The 16559-nt window shown below is 45.1% G+C and overlaps 1 protein-coding gene across 1 annotated transcript; it reads left to right on the top strand.

The window, feature by feature from the left end:
* Positions 1 to 792: 792 nt before the first annotated feature.
* Positions 793 to 15998, top strand: S (EGF receptor activation regulator Star). The gene is given in 11 exon segments (XM_074107554.1): positions 793 to 1649; positions 2445 to 2661; positions 3788 to 3975; positions 4424 to 4508; positions 4511 to 4605; positions 6108 to 6290; positions 6385 to 6585; positions 7786 to 7872; positions 8293 to 8333; positions 11651 to 11777; positions 12880 to 15998. Coding segments are annotated over 11 exon segments (1359 nt in total). The 5' UTR covers positions 793 to 1637; the 3' UTR covers positions 13003 to 15998.
* The last annotated feature ends 561 nt before the right edge of the window (positions 15999 to 16559 follow it).

Raw genomic sequence — 16559 nt, 5'->3', positions numbered from 1 at the left:
ACTAGTGAAAAACAAAACTCAGCAAAAAGCAATATTACGCTGATTTAATCAATGTTATTTGTATACTTCTCTTACTGGAACTGCAGGGGTTGAGTAGGTGGTAGGGGTTGAAAGCATAAAGAGGCGTGGTAAGCGACGCATAGAAATTAATCATTTACAGTTTCAATTTCTTTGTTTTCATCACAAAATGCAACGGTATAAAGAATTTGATAGAAAGAAAAAACACGTGATTTGTGACACTATTAGGTACTTACACAAAATTAGAGTTTGACTTAAAAAATTATTGTTTAGTTCAACCTAGTGTATCGTATCCTCATTTCAGATAGTAACTGGTAGTTATCCCACCGAAAACTGGCTGATTATCAAACAAGTCGTCCACCTACCCACCGTGTCTCTGTCAACCTCGACACTGGCAGAATCATCAAAAAATTGATGGAGCCACTTTTCCTAAATTTGAATTGAATTGACTTAAAAAAAAGAAGGAGGTTTTATGCTACATTCTGTCTAGTTCTGTTTGTTGCTTTGCAGCTTATATTCAAAATTTAGAATTGTGCTGTGCTTACTTTACCAAATTATTTTCGTAAATTTATACGTAGATAGTGGCGCCCTCATTTAATTTTGACTACAATGGCAATGGCAAGTTGGCAACTTGGTATTTATTTTCTACTATAGTGGTAGAAAAATTATTACGTGTCGCACGCATCGCACAAACTAAACCTTACTCTATGAACTAAACTACAGGGGGGACAGTCGCCTATACCGTACTAATTCATGTCGATAGCGCCGCCATCTCCTTTATCTAACCTAAAATAAAACAGATTGTTGTCGTTTGTTTCAGATAGATGTCACTGAAAGCTTGAGATCATAAAATTTTATTTATTAAAAAATATTTTGTCGTTGATAATTACCGCAAAAATGAACTTTATTTTCGAAATTGACAATCGTATTGTAATTTCTAATATAAAAGTCACATAATTGTATCCGCTCAGTCGTTACAAATATTTTTTGTGTAGCAACCCTCTATGTCAGGCCAGGCGTCTATTCGCGCTCAACAAGGAACAAGATGGCTACGTTGCAATCGAAACTCGTGCACATCGTCCACATAAAAAGTAAAGACAGTGCTGCAAACGGAAAATTGAGGCTGGTTTAAACTTAAGAAGACTGAATTCAAGCGGTCTCACTTCTCTTTGCAGCCCTGTTTTAGTTTTTATGTGGTTTGAGCTGGGAAGCAAATCCAGTAAAGTAAAAGAATACCTGTGACTATTAATAGCTATACGTATGGATGGATATATACATCAATGGTACTAGTTAGGAAATGCAGACGGCGCTTCAAAACAGTCTGCATGAATGAGACGAGAGAGGGCTCTCTTTTCCCCGTATATTATACTACTCTTTGCTAAACTATACATTGCGGTCACTGACTCATGTTTTGTAGTTTTGCTTTTTCTTGCTTTTTGCTTTGAAAAATGTGTTTTTGTGTTTATTAAAAGCAGACAAATGTCCTTAATAATAGTTTACTGTGATATTAAGTCCCGAAGCGCGGTATAAAAGTGGACGGTGTTATTTGAATCTACGTGAGTGTGAAACACCTGCTCTGTTTTTTTACAAACTCGGGGAATTCATAACAAAGGCTTATAATGGCCGAAAAAGTAAGTAAAAGTTCTATAATTACATCTTTAAAACAATAGTAAACCTCTTTAGTGGAGTTATTACGAAACTGTCTACGAAAACCCCTCGCCTTCGCGAAAATAAGGCGAAAATAAAAGTAATTTCGACCTGCCGTCATGTCATGCTTCTTTCATTTTGGTTTTTTAAAATGAAATTGTAAGTGCTGTTTCATGAATTAAAAACAATAAACAAACTTTATAAATACGTTTTAGATGTTCTAAATTCGTTGAATGTATACTATTGTGAAATAATAAGGTAACAGGTTAGGTTACAAGTTACAACGTAACATACCAAGAAATCATGGCATTTGGTATAATAAAGTATTTGCAATAAAACAGATAAATTTATTTTAGTCTAACTAGTATTGTCATAATATACATTTTATATATGATGATATTATGTTAATATGGGATTTGGAGTATGTCCATGTAAAATAAGAATACTTACTGTATAGATTCAGGTATTACTTTGCAGAGGTTGATGTTTAAAAATAAAATGGATAAGCTTGATTTGAGTTTCTTGTTTTGAATCTTGAATTGGATTGAACAATTTGATTTACTAGAAATGCTACATCTTTAAAATCCTTGTATACAATGCGCATGCATGAAAAGATTGATGAATGTAAAGGAAGCGACAGTTGTATGCCAGTATCGTAGCAAGTGGAAAGACATAGTCTCTGCTTACCCCATTGGGAAAGAGGTATGATTTTATGGATGTATGTAATACACATTAACGTCTGTAGATAACAAACCATAAACCTATCAATAATGTTTTAGAAAATCCAAGAAAACCCCCTTCCTGAGGCTATGGAGCCTGAAAAAGAGCCAGAGATGCCGAAGCCCAAGCCAAACCCGGACTCACCGCGCCTCTGCATACCTTCGCTCACCAAGACTCCGCCCAATGATCTGTACCGGAGGCTTTTGCCTGCCGTCCTGTTTCTACTTACATTTGTGACCGTCATGACTATGCTGCTCATTTATATGGATACTGTTGGTGAGTGTGAGTAGTTAGTGTGCGGTCTAGGGATATGTGGTAATATTCAGTGTTTTTGTGGCAATTTCTTATCATCATTACTGGCAAGTATTATTAAAATAATATTATTTTTATGAAAACTTGAGACAATACAGTATTTGACAACTCCTGAATTTATTCCATTCCATGTCTGATATTATTATAAAAATATAGGTATATACAGACAGTGTTTAGCGAAAAGAAAACTTAAATTGGTTGAAAATTGGATTTATTGTGATTAATCTTTCTGTTACAAACGGTTTTCTCTATGCAGCAAGTATTGCGCTACTTGCGATTGACATCACATGCAAGTATGTCTTTCTCTGTTTAATCTTGAATTTCAAACCTTTATAACTTTGTTACTTGTGAAGTTTTACTTTATAATACATGTAAAGTATAGTCAAATACCATATACAGATGCTAAATATAACATGATCAAAATTCTTGCAACTTGTTATTCTTGTATTGTGTCTGCCAATAAAATGTGATCGCTATCAGTTATTGAATGAAAAAAACTGGTACCTGATTGCCGGTTAAAAATTATCATCATATCAGCAGTAGGATGTCCACTGAAGGCCTCCCTCCACCTCACCTCCAGTTACCTCAGTTGGAAGCGGCCTGCATCCAAATTCAAATTCGAATTAAAATCATTTATTCAGTAAATAGGCCGCAATGGAAACTTTTACACATCATTTTTGTCACGGAAAGACCAAGTTTTTTTTTTTTCAAAGTTAAATAATTACAAATAAAATATTAAAAAACTACAGTATACAATTAAAGAAAAAAATACAATCTACTGTGAGCCTGCAGCTTTAACCAGGTTATCTGTCCCATCTCATTGGTGGACATCCTATGCTGAGTTTGCTGATCCGTACTCTCTGAAAACATGGTTTGTGTATTATTGATGAGGATTTGCACACTTGAACCAACTGAATTGTGATCCACTGTGGAACATTTTTGTAGAAAAAGGTCCTAGAGACATGGCATTGCTGGACAAGGGAATTTATTATGACACTTATAGTGAGAATGTTACACAGTGGGTCAGGCAGGAATCAAATGGTTTGACGCCGTTCAGGCTAAGCTAAGATATGGTGGTTTTGTTCCCCAGCGCTGGGCGCCCAGCAGTTCCGCCTGAACATGAGCCGCGACTACGAGCTGGCGCGCATCCCGCAGGAGTCTCCGTCGCTGGTGGCCTACGTGCGGCAGCTGCACCTGGCGCCGCGCCCGCCGCGCGCCCCCGCCCGCCCGCGCCCCACGCCGCAGACCGCCGTGCTGGACCGGCTGCTGGGAGAGCTGGTGAGACACACACCTCGCTGCGTATGGCCACGTGTGTCTTCTGTAACCACTATGAACTATCCTTCCAATGCTGAATGTAGGTTGGGCCGTTCCATTCGGTCAAAATTTAGCATTTTCAAAACATTTATTCTGCAAGTGGGCCGCAGACTCTTTCGATTGTCACTTTTTTTACTATGAGTGCTTCGGAAAGACCTACATTGCATTTTTGTATGCTCTTTGATTTATTGCAAGACGCCTGAACAATTTAGAGATGTTTTTTTTGTTTGAAAGGGTACTTTCCATGTCTTTTCAATCGTTGTCACCGAGTCAGGACTCAGGACCAGTTTCTCGAAGCACATTAGTTTTGTTTCATTTCCTTATTCAATTTACGAGCTTTGAAAAACAGGGCTCAACGGGAAATTGAGAGCAATCTTCAAATTTTGTAACCACCATTGCTTTGTGTCTGCAGTACAACGGCACGTTCGTGGAGTTCCTCCCCCGCGGGCCCCGCGACGGGAGCACCGAGTACCTGGAGGCGGCGCGCGGCTGGCGGGGGTCGTCGTGCGGGCCGCGCCACGGGACTACCTGGCGCTGCGCTCGCACGCGCGGGCCCTGCACGCCTGCCTCAGCCCCACGGACCACCCCAGAGAGGTACCCCCCCACTAGCTGCCCCCCCCCACTACCTGGCGCTGCGCTCGCACGCGCGGGCCCTGCACGCCTGCCTCAGCCCCACGGACCACCCGAGAGGGGTACCCCCCCACTAGCTGCCCCCCCCGGGACTACCTGGCGCTGCGCTCGCACGCGCGGGCCCTGCACGCCTGCCTCAGCCCCACGGACCACCCCAGAGAGGTACCCCCCCCACTAGCTGCCCCCCCCCCCACTACCTGGCGCTGCGCTCGCACGCGCGGGCCCTGCACGCCTGCCTCAGCCCCACGGACCACCCCAGAGAGGTACCCCCCCCACTAGCTGCCCCCCCCCACTACCTGGCGCTGCGCTCGCACGCGCGGGCCCTGCACGCCTGCCTCAGCCCCACGGACCACCCCAGAGAGGTACCCCCCCACTAGCTGCCCCCCCCCACTACCTGGCGCTGCGCTCGCACGCGCGGGCCCTGCACGCCTGCCTCAGCCCCACGGACCACCCCAGAGAGGTACCCCCCCACTAGCTGCCCCCCCCCACTACCTGGCGCTGCGCTCGCACGCGCGGGCCCTGCACGCCTGCCTCAGCCCCACGGACCACCCCAGAGAGGTACCCCCCCACTAGCTGCCCCCCCCACTACCTGGCGCTGCGCTCGCACGCGCGGGCCCTGCACGCCTGCCTCAGCCCCACGGACCACCCCAGAGAGGTACCCCCCCCACTAGCTGCCCCCCCCCCACTACCTGGCGCTGCGCTCGCACGCGCGGGCCCTGCACGCCTGCCTCAGCCCCACGGACCACCCCAGAGAGGTACCCCCCCCACTAGCTGCCCCCCCCACTACCTGGCGCTGCGCTCGCACGCGCGGGCCCTGCACGCCTGCCTCAGCCCCACGGACCACCCCAGAGAGGTACCCCCCCACTAGCTGCCCCCCCCCACTACCTGGCGCTGCGCTCGCACGCGCGGGCCCTGCACGCCTGCCTCAGCCCCACGGACCACCCCAGAGAGGTACCCCCCCACTAGCTGCCCCCCCCCACTACCTGGCGCTGCGCTCGCACGCGCGGGCCCTGCACGCCTGCCTCAGCCCCACGGCCCCCCCCAGAGAGGTACCCCCCCACTAGCTGCCCCCCCCCGGGACTACCTGGCGCTGCGCTCGCACGCGCGGGCCCTGCACGCCTGCCTCAGCCCCACGGACCACCCCAGAGAGGTACCCCCCCCACTAGCTGCCCCCCCCCCACTACCTGGCGCTGCGCTCGCACGCGCGGGCCCTGCACGCCTGCCTCAGCCCCACGGACCACCCCAGAGAGGTACCCCCCACTAGCTGCCCCCCCCCCACTACCTGGCGCTGCGCTCGCACGCGCGGGCCCTGCACGCCTGCCTCAGCCCCACGGACCACCCCAGAGAGGTACCCCCCCCACTAGCTGCCCCCCCCCCGGGACTACCTGGCGCTGCGCTCGCACGCGCGGGCCCTGCACGCCTGCCTCAGCCCCACGGACCACCCCAGAGAGGTACCCCCCCACTAGCTGCCCCCCCCCCACTACCTGGCGCTGCGCTCGCACGCGCGGGCCCTGCACGCCTGCCTCAGCCCCACGGACCACCCCAGAGAGGTACCCCCCCCACTAGCTGCCCCCCCCCACTACCTGGCGCTGCGCTCGCACGCGCGGGCCCTGCACGCCTGCCTCAGCCCCACGGACCACCCCAGAGAGGTACCCCCCCACTAGCTGCCCCCCCCCACTACCTGGCGCTGCGCTCGCACGCGCGGGCCCTGCACGCCTGCCTCAGCCCCACGGACCACCCCAGAGAGGTACCCCCCCACTAGCTGCCCCCCCCCACTACCTGGCGCTGCGCTCGCACGCGCGGGCCCTGCACGCCTGCCTCAGCCCCACGGACCACCCCAGAGAGGTACCCCCCCCACTAGCTGCCCCCCCCCACTACCTGGCGCTGCGCTCGCACGCGCGGGCCCTGCACGCCTGCCTCAGCCCCACGGACCACCCCAGAGAGGTACCCCCCCACTAGCTGCCCCCCCCCCACTACCTGGCGCTGCGCTCGCACGCGCGGGCCCTGCACGCCTGCCTCAGCCCCACGGACCACCCCAGAGAGGTACCCCCCCCACTAGCTGCCCCCCCCCCGGGACTACCTGGCGCTGCGCTCGCACGCGCGGGCCCTGCACGCCTGCCTCAGCCCCACGGACCACCCCAGAGAGGTACCCCCCCACTAGCTGCCCCCCCCCACTACCTGGCGCTGCGCTCGCACGCGCGGGCCCTGCACGCCTGCCTCAGCCCCACGGACCACCCCAGAGAGGTACCCCCCCACTAGCTGCCCCCCCCCACTACCTGGCGCTGCGCTCGCACGCGCGGGCCCTGCACGCCTGCCTCAGCCCCACGGACCACCCCAGAGAGGTACCCCCCCACTAGCTGCCCCCCCCCACTACCTGGCGCTGCGCTCGCACGCGCGGGCCCTGCACGCCTGCCTCAGCCCCACGGACCACCCCAGAGAGGTACCCCCCCACTAGCTGCCCCCCCCACTACCTGGCGCTGCGCTCGCACGCGCGGGCCCTGCACGCCTGCCTCAGCCCCACGGACCACCCCAGAGAGGTACCCCCCCCACTAGCTGCCCCCCCCCACTACCTGGCGCTGCGCTCGCACGCGCGGGCCCTGCACGCCTGCCTCAGCCCCACGGACCACCCCAGAGAGGTACCCCCCCACTAGCTGCCCCCCCCCCACTACCTGGCGCTGCGCTCGCACGCGCGGGCCCTGCACGCCTGCCTCAGCCCCACGGACCACCCCAGAGAGGTACCCCCCCACTAGCTGCCCCCCCCCCACTACCTGGCGCTGCGCTCGCACGCGCGGGCCCTGCACGCCTGCCTCAGCCCCACGGACCACCCCAGAGAGGTACCCCCCCACTAGCTGCCCCCCCCCACTACCTGGCGCTGCGCTCGCACGCGCGGGCCCTGCACGCCTGCCTCAGCCCCACGGACCACCCCAGAGAGGTACCCCCCCACTAGCTGCCCCCCCCCCCCTACCTGGCGCTGCGCTCGCACGCGCGGGCCCTGCACGCCTGCCTCAGCCCCACGGACCACCCCAGAGAGGTACCCCCCCACTAGCTGCCCCCCCCCACTACCTGGCGCTGCGCTCGCACGCGCGGGCCCTGCACGCCTGCCTCAGCCCCACGGACCACCCCAGAGAGGTACCCCCCCACTAGCTGCCCCCCCCCCGGGACTACCTGGCGCTGCGCTCGCACGCGCGGGCCCTGCACGCCTGCCTCAGCCCCACGGACCACCCCAGAGAGGTACCCCCCACTAGCTGCCCCCCCACTAGCTCGATATAGCTTGTTCTTATCTCTGGGAAAACGCTTGGCACCGAATTTTAGCCCGAGCGGAGCTCGGTCGCCCAGTTACTATACTTTAAGAGACAAAGAAAAATAAAATTAGAAATAATAATAATAAGATATTAATAAAAGAAGTTTAGTTATTTACTTTTAAAATGTTCTAATTTTATTCTTACTCTTTTATTTTCCAATCACAAATAAAAAAAACATTTTCTATTGTTTCCATACTTTTGGCCTGGGGTGTACGTTCGAAACATGTCGAACATACCTCGTCTACTGATATGATAACTGAATGACCCGTGTATTTTAATAATTAAGTCTGTATGTCACAGTAATTTTAATTCCAATATATATATATATCTTATTTTCTGTAACTTACAGGTAACCTACAACGAATCGGATGAACATGACACATTGTTCAGGTACAGTTCACAATACTCATAATTATATATTTACTATTAATAGTACATAATTCTATACGTATAGTGTAGCCTCGCGAGTCACGCTCGGCCTCACGAGTCCTATCAATCTATATAATCATGTTGAATAAAATGTGAATGAAATTAAATAAAAGTTAAAACAAAAGAAAATACCTACATCAAAATAATCATAAAATTGTTTAATAATAATTTATAATCTAGCCATAATTCGAACAGTCTCGCAATGCACGAGTTGCCTCGTTACGCACGAGTGGCCTCAGGAGTCACGAGTAGCTCTGTGAGCAACGACGTTGTGGGTTATCACGCGAGTCATGAGTTGCCTCGCGAGTTGTGGGTTTGGTATCACGCGAGTCACGAGTAGCCTTGAAAGTAGTGATGTAACGAATGTTTCGCATTTGCATTCGCGAATATTCGCAAATTTTTGCGAATATGAATATCAGGGGGAAGTATTGGGGGAGGCCTTTGCTCAGCAGTGGGACAGAATAGGCTAACAATAATAATAATAACCGGAGGTATATCCTGAAGGACGGTACGGTCGACATTTGTCGGGCATGCCGCCGTCCTGGGGAGTCACTCAGGCATATCATCTCCGGTTGTTCTCATCTTGCTAACGGTGAGTATTTGCACAGACATAACTTATGGTCTGTCCCAGAATTCGAGATACTAAAATGACGTTTCATGTGTTACCTGTTTTTTGCGTCTCATAAATAGTGATGTGCCGCAACCGGTTATTACCGAAAGATTTTGTAGGTACCTATGTATGTATGTCGTAAAATATTAAGATATGAACGGATCCGTGATGTACTAAAATGTAGGGCACTTAGGACATTCTAGAAAAGGTAAAATAGGTATAATAAAAATGCGACCGTTTTCGAGATATTTCGACTTTTTATAGATGTTGATGTTTAAGTTTCAATTTCATTCTAAGTAAGTTTTACATTAACTAAATAATATGAGAATAATGAATATTTGATTTATTATTCTATATGAATATCAAAATAAAACACGAGAAAACGCACTGATCACATCCGATGACAATACGAGTAAAGTAACGAAAATCGGTTGAATACCACTTGAATACGAAAAACATGAACAATGACGTTGTGTGATATCTGAGGGCCTACTCCGGAATTCGAAAATCAAAGTTCGTACCGTAACGTCCCTCTCACTTACGTATTAAATTAAATAGTAGTGTCAGAAGGACGGAACGACACGAACTTCGATTTTCGAATTTCGTAGTAGCCGTGCTGGCCCTGACTACAAAATGCAACCCTCGAACTTCGTATGTTGCCGTCCCGCTGACGCTTATCTCATTCAATACGCGAGTGAAAGGGACGGTGCCATACGAACTTCGTTTTTCTAGTTTTGTAGTAGCATCTGTATTATTTTTTACGTTGTCACTAAGTGATGAATATGTATTTTTACCTGTGCTTAGATTTCATCACTTTATCGTATGATAAAGTAAAATGGAAAGTAGAATATTGAATGCATTAATGTTATTTTTGCTATCGTAAAATAAACATTTTATCGGTTATTTACGAAACCGAAATCACGGAGCAGCACTGTTCCTTTTATGCTGGCCACATTATTTTTACGTTTGACATTTCAGACTGTCATTTTAGTATCTCGAATTCTGGGACAGACCATAGTAGCCAGGATTATCCACCAGCAACTTGCTCTTCGATACGGCCTTCTAGACTCTGAGGTGCCGTATTATAGGTATGCCCCTGCGCCAGTTCTTGAAAATGGTCGTGCCACGCTCTATTGGGATCGATCTGTCATCACGGACAGGACTATTGTAGCCAATAAGCCTGATATCGTGCTGACAGATCGATCAAACCGCCAGGCAGTGCTCGTCGACGTCACCATCCCACATGACGAGAACCTCGTGAAGGCCGAGAAGGACAAACTCAGCAAGTACCTTGACTTGGCTCACGAGGTGACTGCTATGTGGGATGTTGACTCGACGATCATTGTCCCGATAGTCGTTTCGGCAAACGGTCTAATAGCGAAGAGTCTCGACCAACATCTCAAGAGACTCTCGCTAGATGGCTGGATCAAGAGCCAGATACAGAAGGCGGTACTTCTGGACACGGCACGCATCGTCCGGAGGTTCCTCACTCTGCGGCCCTGACCACCGGTAGCTTGGGCCCTACCCCGTTACCGGCGGCAAACTAGGTTAGGTTTTTATAATATTTTTATTTTGTATGTACTTTTCTATATTTTACTTTTTAGAGCCATTATAAAAACCTAAACCTAAGAATGAAAGAAAAATAAAGAACATAATAATAATAATAATGAATATCAGAAAAAAGTATAATTATTAGATAATAGTAGGTTAATAAAATCTAAATAGGTACATTCATTTCTTATGTTTTTATACAAGAAAAAATAACTTAACCTCGTAGTCACATTATCAGTCTTAACTAAATCATTTGTTATTATATATTTACTTTGCGATGCGTTTGTATTAACTCGGTAATTCTCGGAACAAAATACAAACGGAACGCACTTCGTTCGAACGAGACTGCCAAAGACAATTGGAGCCAGAATGAAAAACTGAATTCATGTTCAATTAAAAAATCAAAAACCCGACTGCCTTAAAAATACTTAAAAACAAGTCTAGTGGGCTAGAACTTTGTTAAGTAGCTGAACTACAGTTCAACAGTCGGGACCTATTAGTTAAGAATAATTGAGCTACACGATTTAAATGGGTCCCGACTGTTGAACTTTAATTCAGCTACTTAACAAAGTTCTAGCGCACTATACTTGTTTTCTTCTGTTAAGTATTTTTTAAGGCAGTCGGGTTTTTGATTTTTTAAATTTATTGTTTTATTTTACACTTTTTTAATAGTTCTGTGAAAATGGTAGATTAAAACTATTATTACTCATGTATATTTAGAATGGGCTAGTTATTAGCTTTCATTGATACCCTATACGAAAGATTTGAATAAAAACATTTTTTGAAAACTTACAATTTGGCGCCAAAAGTCCGCCATTTTGATTTTTCAAGAATTTCATGTACCCAGTGTCATTCGCGTCATCAAGACGAATTCAATGACGTATCATTTATCAAAATCGGTTCAGCCAGTAGTTACGAGAGGACATAGGAATAGACATACATACATACGCGTCAAACACATAACCCTCCTTCTTCGCAGTCGGGTAAAAAATGACATTCGTTACATCACTACTTGGTAGTATCGAGTGGCCTCGCGAGTCACACCCAGCTCGGTCACCCAGCCCAGCCTGTGGTGACGGTCGCGGCACAGGTTCAGAACACGTTAATGTGTGGTCAGGTCCCGCGTGCTGTGCCTGCCGCTGTACACGGTGCTGCTGGCGGCGGAGGCCACGCGCGCCGAATACCTGCTGCTGGCCGGGCCGCCGCATCTCGCACACGTGCCCTTCGACAAAGTGCGCCTCCAGGTAACCTGACAACTGACAACTGCCGCACTAACCATTACAGCGAGGATTCGATTTGTAGCATTCGAACATGGCGGATGTAGACAATATCTAATTTTGCTATTTCTGTTTCTTTGGTAATTTTGATAGTGTTTTATGCGGCGATTAACCTTAACAGTGAACAGTGATCACAAAATTCTATATTGCTCTCGTGTCTGACATTTTTTAATGCGCAATTTGTCTCCGCGTGGTTTCTGGAATTTTACTATCAAGTTGCAAAAACTACAACCACCGTACAACGTCCCTCTCCAAGAGAGTTTACCTTGACACTGGCAAAATTGTCCTATTAATTAGGACAGAAAAGCCATATTTTAAAAGAGAAGAAGAAGAACCGTTACAGCATTTTCAGATTATCCGATCCGATATCAGATATCGATATATCGGAGCAAGTAAAATGCATGATATAATGTCTTTCATATTTTGTTGGCAACATCGGACGCCCGTGGGCTGTCGGACGATAATGTTTGTATGTGTGCTATACGTGTATCTAAATTGTATCTGTGCGTGTGCACTAAGCTATCGAGCAAATGGCCGTATCCGAGCGATTTTGCCGGAAAATATGTATATTCAGCACATGATGACGGCTATCGGGCGTCCGATACCAAATCGGGTAATCTGAAAACGCTCTTAGCGTTCCATGTTCTCTAGGGCTAACGGACACCGACAAATGCTACTATCAAACTGCACAGCTCGATCGGTCCGATTTATCGTAAATTCTTATGCCACGCTTATCGTAGCGATCTTCATTTCGGTTCCGATGGCGACCGACGACAGAATAGCGGTTGTGAATTTAATTCATCCGTTCCGATTTGTCTACTGAGTCGGAATCGCGGGCAACAACTAGTTTCAAATAAGTCTATTACAAATTTCGTTTGGAATACAAACTTTTTTGCTGGCTGTACTTGCATTTTCATCTAACTTACATAATGTAGATCAAGTTTCAAGTCAATCCGACCACTAGGAGTGGGTCAAAATGAACTTGCAAGATTTGACCCAACAAAAACAAACAAACAAGGGAAAGTTGAATAATAAAAGCTTGTAAAAAACTTGCTATCATTTATTTCAGGTGATCGAATACCGTTCGACGGACATGGCGTCTCGCAACCAAACCACGCAGTTCCTTCTGACGAAGAACTACACCGTTGCTGCCACTTTCGATGACTCCATCATGTACGCCCTCCAACCCTGAATGGACGTCCAGGTATCAACAGATTCAGATCGATTCTCAAGAGCTGGCCCGAATGGATTTGTATGAGTGAATGAAAGTGAGTATTACGTGGCATTACCTATTTGAATAAACTTCACACAAATGTGAAAATGTAATGCATCTGTCATTTTCCTACAAAAATGTCTAATGGTGCTACATGCAAGTCGCTCGACGCTCGTTTCCAGCGATAAATCTGGTCACGTGACCCTATTTTGAATTTCCCGCGACTCAGAAAAGCAGCGCGAAGTGCGTCAAACAGCAGCGTCAAGATGGCTGCTTGCAGAAATGATCTTGGTCTTGGAAGCTAATTTTTTAACCTCATTTAGTGGCAGTCGTGGCAGTGATACAAATAACAAATTGGAGTGGAATGAAAAAAAAAACAGTTCTTTTGGTTTTTTTTTCCGAAATTGAAGGTTTTTTTTCAGCGATAAAGCTCAACATTTTCAGCTTTATCGCTATATGTCACGTGACCAGATTTGACGCTGGAAACGAGCGTCGAGCGACTGCATGTGGCCGCACCTCTAGTGATAATACTTTCGTTCAATCCACTCGCGCCAGCTTTTGTGAATCGACCTGTACCTTATTGTCCAACACGTGTGGAATCACAATCGTTTTCACCACCTCTTTCTGTCACACGGTATAAGACGAGGGTAGAAAGAGATGGGTGAATGCGATCGCGAAAGTCCGTTAGACAATACGGCTTCAGATGCTGAAGGTTGTTAGCTGTTTTATACAGGTGATACTGGGAATATTATCGGACAGTTATTACAATTTATTTTTTCTTCCTTCCTGATTTTTTAAGGTTAATACTAAACTATTTGGTTCCTTTTTTCGTGTTCCATTTTTTGCCCAATTATAACAACGTAACATAATTAAGATACTGTGATTATTTCAAACAGCTGCAAGGCTTATGCACACTGATGTCAGGTGTACAGTGGCAAGTGTACCAAGTGTAACCAGCAGATAAAATCAAATAGAATCTTTCGTCAGTCGACCTGACGAGTAATAAAATTGAGCTTTTATTGTGGTATTATTATAAAGTTGTGATTAATACGATAAGTCTCATCTGGAGTGATCCGTAACATGATTAAAATAATTGTCGATTGACATTCTTGTCAAGTGCCTTAGGATACAGTTTTAAGTTTAGGTTCGATGATTTTAATCAAATTACTACTTTTCAGTAATACAAAGCGGTACCTGAATGCGTAATTTGAAAGTGTAAAGCGCTACTTAAATAAATAATCAATCGATTTTGCATTTTGAGTGAAAAATAATAGTGCTTTATTACAATTTGCTTTGTAATAATCAAAACAAATTAAAATAATATCAAGTTAAATTGAAGTCATTCATCAATAAGAAGTGTGCAGCTAAAAAAGCATTTCTAATGAAAAATAAATGCTTTTTTAGCTACACACAAGCAAATCGTCACTACTTTAAAAAAAAACTCTTACCTCAAAATAGATAATCTTTCTGAGTGAACTTTATGAACATTACCTTGATAGGTTCAATTTTGTTGACATATTGATTTTATATTTTTTCAAAGCAGTGACGAAATGTGCTTAGAGAAATTTGATTAAAATTGTCGAAACGTTTGGCAGCTAGAATATGCTCATTAAAGTAAAACACTGTTTTAGATAGTTCCTTGTTAATACTGCACTTTATTAAATGCACCATAACTTCAACCCAATGTGTGATGGGGTAAGGTTTACATAAAATATAGAAAAATTTAAGAAATAATTTACTAACCTTGTCAGCAAGCTATTATGGTTGACGTTTCTATCTGGAATGTATAGACAATAGTGTTCCTAGGTTGTGTATCGATTACCGATGGAGCGATCAAGAAGAAAGTCAAGAGAAGTATTTTTGTATAATAACTGGGATCAGATAGACGCCTGTTATTTTGTAAGCCCTGGGGCGTTTAAATTACAAGCAAGACAGTAACACGTCAAACATACCTCTTGAAACTAACGCCATCTAGCGATATTTGTTATTTAAATTCAGAATACATGACATCACATTCGGCAAAATTTTCTATGTTACGAAACTGATCGAATGGTATACAAAGTTAACGAAAATCGTCTAATCCTTCAACTTATCAGTGAGAAGAAAAAATATTATTTTAAAAATCTGTGTACAGTCTGTTACTGTCAAGGATGGTTAATTTTTTTTTTTATTTCGACTGCACGCTTTTTGAATGACTGTACCATATTTATTAATACAGTCAACAATGCCAATGTGTATACTGTAGTCTATTCAAATGTATGTTTACATCATTTTATTCCTATCTATTGTGGTAACATAAGATCTATGTTTACAGAAATTAATTCATTCTTAAACTGTTGTTTATAGATTATTGGTCCATACATTAGACGATTTTCATAAGACTTAGCATTTAATTGCTTTTAAATTAGATCTTAGTAATCTTAGGTAGGGATTTAGCACATTTACACAAACAATTTACACGCTTTATTAGGGCAGCGCGCCCCGTCGAGCGAGTTTTAACTATTTTAAATTGGTATTATAAATGTTTTAAAGAAATTAAGTTATTATGATAGTAGTATTGTTCCATCCATTGTAAGATTTTCATTCCACAGTGAATCTGTGCCCAGTGTTAATTCTTATAAGAATTATTTAATTATATTTAATGCCGATATTTTTATATTTTAATGGTTTGATCAGTCATTCCAATTGTTTTAATCGATTCCTCTCTAATTTTAATATTTAGAAGACTGAGTATCGAATATTTTGTTATTTAATCGCAACGACTATATCAATATTTTTTTACAATGTATAAGTAAATTAATGAATAATGATTTATGAATTATCTCAATGGAACCTCGGTTTAAGTGATCACAATGACAATGAACAATTTTTATCGATTAAATTATAATTTTAGTTCGGTAGCCAATTAATTATAAGATTTGTGTTAGGCTTAGTTTTATGCGCTCAATTTTTCTCAAATAAATGGCTTTAATGAAGCTTTGATTTTTTATTTTTGTCTTTATGTATGCATTTCAATATAATGCAAGCATGCTTGTGTTAAAGCTATATTTATGAACAGCAACATTGGCTTGGCATAATGCATTGACCACAAATCCAGGTATCAGAGGTCAAAAACATATTTACAGTTTAGTACCTTGTATCACTGTATGCTATATGCCATCTGACAATTTTATACTTGAAACATGAAGTGACAGCGACAAGGCACTAAAGTGTACAAAAAGCATTGACCTCGACTGTATAGTCGAGTTCATAAACTTGAGCAAAATTTTGATCAAAAATATCTGAACACGAGTATTGTTAACGGCGTAGAAGCGTGTTCAGATACTTTTGATCAAATTTTTGCTTACAAGCTTATGAACTCGACCTGTAACTATCAATTTTGCACCCTTTACAATATGGTACAAAATAATTACAAATAAAAATTTAAATATGCACAGGTTATTCTTGCATAGATGAACAGTAAAAACTAAAATCACCGAAGGCTGGTAAAGGGACAACGAAGTGGATTAGTATACAAAAATAAAAGGAAAGTAATG

The sequence above is a fragment of the Choristoneura fumiferana genome, chromosome 25 (assembly GCF_025370935.1).
Source record: "Choristoneura fumiferana chromosome 25, NRCan_CFum_1, whole genome shotgun sequence".
In the NCBI taxonomy this organism is placed as follows: Eukaryota; Metazoa; Arthropoda; class Insecta; order Lepidoptera; family Tortricidae; genus Choristoneura; species Choristoneura fumiferana.
Note: the sequence above shows the minus strand (reverse complement) of the source record. Positions and strands in the feature narration are given on the sequence as shown.